Below are 5,917 nucleotides of genomic sequence, written 5' to 3'. Positions count from 1 at the left end.
GGGGGGGCGCAAGGTGGAAGTTTCGCCTAGGGCACGAAACTTCCTTGCACCGGCCCTGACCGCATGCGGAGTGTCTGCGGGGTGCCGTGGGCAGGGAGGGATGTAGGCCCTGACCTAGATCTGAACTGGTACCAAGTCTCCATTGCTTGTGTTCTTTAGTCTGACCGCCCCACTGGGACGGGCCTGAAGGCCAGGGGCTCCCTGCTCCTGGGGCAGTCTCCTCTGCCAGGCTCCTTCTGCCCTGGCGGTGAGGTCCCTGCTCACTGACCCCCTCGCTTATGGTTGCCAAATTTCTAATAGCACAAAACTGAACACCCTAGCCCTGCCCCATGCCCCACCCCTTCCCCAAGGCCCCGCCCCTACTCACTATATTCCCCCTCCCTTGGTGGTTAGCTCTCCCCCACCCTAACTCACTTTCACTGGGCTGGGGCAGGGGGTTGGGGGTGCGGGAAGGGGCTCCGGGTGGGGCCAGAAATGAGGGGTTCAGGGTGCGGGAGGGGGCTCTGGGCTGGGGCAGGGAATTGGGGTGTGGGAGGGGTGAGGGCTCCGGCTGGGGCCGAGGATGAGAGGTTTGGGGTGCAGGAGGGGACTCCAGGATGGGGTATGGAGCCAAGGGATTCAGACTGCAAGAGCAGACTGTGGGTTGAGGCAGGGGGTTGGGGTGCAGGAGGGGGTAGGGGCTCTGGGCTGGGGCTAAGGGGTTTGGGGTGCAGGAGGGGGCTCCAGGTTTGGGGGAGGCTCAGGGCTGGGGCAGGGGGTTGGGGCATGAGCTTACCTTGGGCAGCTCCTGGTCAGCGGCGCAGCAGGGCTAAGGCAGGCTGCCTGCCTGCCCTGGCACCGCATTGTGCCCCGGAAGCAGCCAGCGGGTCCAGCTCCTAGGTGGAGGGGCCAGGAGGCTCCACGCGCTTATCTCGCCCGTGGTTCCTGGCCAATGGGAGTGCAGAGCTGGTGCTCGGGGCACCTAGGGGTACAGTGCGGTGCCAAGACAGGTAGGGACTAGCCTGCCTTAGACCTGCAGCACTCTGCCAACCGGATTTTTAACATCTCGGTCGGCAGTGCTGACTGGAGCTGCCAGGGTTCCTTTTCAACCAGGCATTCCGGTCAAAAACTGGATACCTGGCAAGCCTACCCTCCCTACCTCTGCTGCATGCACCGCCCAGGTGTGACCTGTCCGTCTTGGTTCCAGGTACCCTGCTGCAGGACAAGAGGCTGGACTCTGTCACCTTGCTCTGCCTGACGTCCCTGCCCAGCTTCTGCATTCTCTTCACAGCGGCTGTGGTGCTGGAGGTGGGGGCAGCCTGGGAGGGCATGCTGCACTACGGCAGCGCTCTCTGGGCCTGTGTCCTGCTCAGCTGCCTGGGCTCCGTCCTCTACAACCTGGCCAGCTTCTGCGTCATCTCGCTGACCTCCGCCCTCACCATCCACATCCTGGGCAACTTCAATGTGGTGGGAAACCTGGTGCTGTCACACCTCCTCTTTGGCAGCCACTTGAGCGGGCTCAGCTACGCGGGCATCGGCCTCACCCTCTCGGGGATGTTCCTGTACCACAACTGCGACCTCATTGCCAGCTACTGGGGCTCCAGACTGGCTCTGGGCCAGGGCCAGGCGAAGCCAGAATGAGTCCTGTGCTGGGGCACAGTGCAACCCTTGGACTGTACAGACTGCAGTGCTCTGTGTGAGCGTGTGTGCATGTGTGCAAACATGTGATCCCAATTACACGCACACACATGTGAACACACTCTCTCCACAGCCTTTAACACAGCCCAGCTGGGCTCTGGTCACCCAGCACCGCTGCAGCAGTCGCGTCTGGCACCATTGTGGTGAAGAGGCCTGTTGTGGTGTTGCACTTGGGGCGCCGATGCCAATGGCTGAGCCCTGGCCGGGGTCAGGAGCACGAAACTCAAACAATGGCTCCCCTTGCCTCAATAAAGCTCTATTTTTGTGCAGTCTTGTTACGTGGTGCTCCTAAGGAATGAAAACCGAGCTGGGCCGGGCGGGGGGGAGAGTGTGCTGGGGGAGGGGAGGTAATGAAGGGTCAGCATGGGGGGCAGTGTCCCTTGGTGAGGGAGATACCAAGGGGATGAGGGGGAATGGACCAAAAGGGAGTGTCTCTGGGTGAAGACACTGCAGGGGAGAAGCCTGGCTGGGGGCTGTGTCCCCCACTGAGGGAGAGTCAAAGCGGCAGCAATTCCCAATGGCTGGTTTTGGAGGGATTGTTTCCCAGGAAGTGCCGTTCCTGAAGGCTCCTGCGCTCAGCACAGAGCTGGTTATGGCACAGCCCACGCCAGGGCTCCTCACTGCCCTGCTCACCAGAGCCGGCCCAGGGATGCGCTTACAGCCCTGGCCCACAGGCCAGCTGAGGGCGCGGGGTGGTGACACTCCATGCACACAGTGCTATGGCAGCTGGAAGGCTCAGCCTGCAATCCCAGGCTGCCTTTCACTGTCTTCTAGCAGGGGAAGGCGAAATACGGGCTAGGGACAAGCTGAACCTTCCATGGCAGGGGTACTAAAGCTGCGGTTCTTGGGGTCATGTCACTTGGGCCACATTGGGCGGATGGTGCATTTTCTGTTCCTATTATCCTTTGACAACAGAGCCTTCTCATGTTCCTGTTTATCCAGTTTTACCTGGCCCATGACATGCTCCGGCTGGGCGATGGAGCTGCAAACATTAACTCTTTCAAGCCCTGACTTGTGTCTAAATTCATAACCTTACTGTGTATGCTGCGATTTCACGTTGCTGAATAGTCCACAGAATTGTGCTTTGGCGGCTTGGCTTTCATTAAAAACAAACCAAAGCGACATCCCACAAAACATTCATGTGCATGAACAGAACCCAGTTTACATGTGCATGCCTACGAGAACTCCTTGGGCCCACTCCCAGGGATATAAAGATCAGCACAAACGTTTGCAGTTGGGGACAACGGTGAATACCCAGCTTTGTGAACAGGGGCCACTAACAAGGAGTTTCGAGATAAGTTCTCCAGGTGAAGGAGGAGCAAATACTGGACCCTTGGGGTAAGTGGCTGTCTGTAGTGTGTGTTTGTGTTTGGGGAGGTTACTTTCTGTGTGCTGAGCTTGCGTTTGTTTGTTTGAAGGACCGTGTGCTGTAGCCGGCAATTGCAAGCTGTGAGCTTCTAAACAAGGTTTGAACGCTAGAAGCCTCTGTTCATTGGCTGAGCCTTAGTCAGGGGGCGGGGCTATCAGGGAGGCCAGGGCTTTATAAAGCAGTGAGTCAGCGACCAGGTACACTTGCCATTCTTTAAAACCTTTAAACTAACTATAATCAAAACTTCTTGATTTAAAAAACACCCTATCATTAACTTAGGCAGCTGTAGGAGAGAATGCAGGCAGAAGCCCAGCAGCAGAGTGGGGTCTATCCTGTTTATTGCACTCAGTGTAGCATGTATGATTACCTGCCCTGTGAGCGGGTGGCGTATGTGTACATTCGGTGCAAGGAGCGCCTGGCCCTCAGAGACCGCATACGGGCTTTGGAGGCCAGGGTGGCGGAACTGGAGGAGCTAAGGGAGGCAGAGAGGTATGTTGATGAGGCTTTCTGGGACACTGTAGATTTGTTCCACCTCCGGTCAGACAGCCCCAGCACTGTTAAGGAGGATGAAAGGCTCAGAGAAGGAGAGTAGACAACGGGAGCAGAGGGAAACCTTCCCATAGTTGGGACCCTCCTTCCAGATGATGTTGGGGTATCCTCTCGCACTGAGGTTACCTCTCTGGGGGAGGGAACTCCAGTCACTAGGAAAAGGCAGGTGTTAGTAATGGGAGATTTGATCATTAGAAACGTAGATAGCTGGGTTTGTGATGACCGGGAGAACCGTATGGTGACTTGCCTGCCTGGTGCGAAGGTTGCGGATCTCTCGAGGCATCTAGATAGACTTATGTGTAGTGCTGGGGAGGAGCCGGTGGTCGTGGTACATGTAGGTACCAATGACATAGGGAAGAGTAGGAGAGACGTCCTGGAGGCCAAATTTAGGCTGCTAGGAAAGAGACTGAAATCCAGGACCTCTATAGTAGCATTCTCAGAAATGCTTCCAGTTCCACGCGCAGGGTCAGGTAGGCAGGCAGAGCTTCAGAGTCTCAATGTGTGGATGAGACGATGGTGTACAGAGGAGGGGTTTAGATTTATTAGGAACTGGGGAAACTTTTGGGATGGGGGAGCCTATACAGAAAGGATGGGATCCCCCTAAACCAAAGTGGATCCAGACTGCTGGCACTAAACATTAAAAAGGTTGCAGAGCAGTTTTAAAACTAGGAGATGGGGGAAAGCTGATTGCTGCAGAGGAGCACGTGGATCAGACAGAGACTTCTCTAGGTTCTAGTCAGGAGCAGAGGATGGAAGAGGATAAAGTATGGGCCAGATCAGACAAGAAACATTCACATAAAAAAGAATCTGACACATCAGAAAAGGGCAGACAAATAAACAGTGACAAGTTTTTAAAGTGCTTGTACACAAATGCTAGAAATCTAAATAATAAGATGGGTGAACTAGAGTGCCTTGTGTTAAAGGAGGATAATAATAATTGGCATCACAGAAACCTGGTGGAGTGAGGACAATCAATGGGACACAATCATTCCGGGGTACAAAATATATTGGAAGGACAGAACAGGTTGTGCGGGGGTGGGGGGGGGAAGGGGGGGGGGAGGGAGAGTGGCACTATATGTGAAAGAAAATTCAGAATCAAATGAAGTAAAAATCTTAAATGAATCCACATGTTCCATAGAATCTCTATGGATAGTAATTCTATGCTCTAATAAGAATATAACAGTAGGGATCTATTATCGACCACCTGACAGCACAGTGATAGTGACTATGAAATGCTAAGGGAGATTAGAGGCTATCAAAATAAAGAACTCAATAATAGTGGGGGATTTCAATTATCCCCATATTGACTGGGTACATGTCACCTTAGGACGAAATGCAGAGACAAAATTTCTCGATACTTTAAATGACTGCTTCTTGGAGCAGCTGGTACGGGAACCCACAAGGAGAGAGGCAATTCTCAATTTAGTCCTGAGTGGAGCATAGGATCTGGTCCAAGAGGTAACTATAACAGGAGCCAGCAAACAGAGCTGTAAACAGGGGAGTTTCAGTGGGAGTTTCTGGGGGAGACTAAGGGAGGCAGGAAGAGGAATAGACAGGCTAGTGAAGGGAGGGGGTGGTGGTGTGCCAGTGTTTTGGTGCCTGCTGTGTGTGTGTGTGTTTTTTTTCTTCCTTTCTCTGTGCATGGTGGTGGTTTGGTTTGTGTTTCGCGGACTACCAGGTTTTAGGTGGGAAGTCTATGACCGATACAGAGGCAGCAGTGGAAGACACAATGAGGATGACTGGATGTGGAAGCTGCGGCATGTACATGATCCTGGAGGGGGTATCTGAAAAAAGTTTCGTCTGCATGAAGTGCCGCCTGATAGAGCTGATGGAAGAAAAGATCCGAGGATTGGAGATGCAGGTGGAAACTCTGATTGAGTTTAGAAGGGGGTTCGAGCAGATGATGGAGCAAAGACATGAGGAGGCTGAAGGAAAAAGCTCAGACTTACAGATGGAAACAGGACCACAGAATTCTGAGGGGAAACTGCTGGGTGAGGAAAGTGGACAGTGGAAGCATGTGACTAAGAGAACCAGGCAGAGGAAAAGACGGGCTAGTGAAGGAGAAAGAGCTCAGGAACAGGTTTGAGGAGTTGGAAAATGAAGGAGGGGCACAGCAGATGGTTGCTGAAGGTGAGAGGGCAAGGAAGAAGAGAAGAGCAGCTAGTCCTATAGGAAGAGGGGAAGAGTCAATGGAGATAACAACACCAAATATGAGCCCCAGGAGGATACGGGATGGCTTGCGGAGGATTACAAGGGACAATAGAAATCGAGAGGACTTGCACCCAGAGGGAGCAGGGGATAGACCGGAGAATCGCACCGTTA

At 53.8% G+C, this 5,917-nt stretch overlaps 1 protein-coding gene across 1 annotated transcript in view; it reads left to right on the top strand.

Moving 5' to 3' along the window:
• Nucleotides 1-1,865, top strand: part of SLC35E4 (solute carrier family 35 member E4) — an 8,168-nt gene extending 6,303 nt beyond the window's left edge. Inside the window, exon 2 of the mRNA XM_026660463.1 lies at nt 1,187-1,865. Within this exon, the coding sequence (XP_026516248.1) occupies nt 1,187-1,620 (434 nt within the window). The 3' untranslated portion in view covers nt 1,621-1,865. The remainder of the gene's footprint in view (nt 1-1,186) is intronic.
• Nucleotides 1,866-5,917: the final 4,052 nt, after the last annotated feature.

The sequence above is a fragment of the Terrapene carolina genome, unplaced genomic scaffold (assembly GCF_002925995.2).
Source record: "Terrapene carolina triunguis isolate 2854851 unplaced genomic scaffold, T_m_triunguis-2.0 Scaffold782, whole genome shotgun sequence".
Lineage (NCBI taxonomy): Eukaryota > Metazoa > Chordata > Testudines > Emydidae > Terrapene > Terrapene triunguis.
The sequence above is the reverse complement of the archived record's forward strand: the minus strand, read 5'-3'. Positions and strand labels throughout refer to the sequence as shown.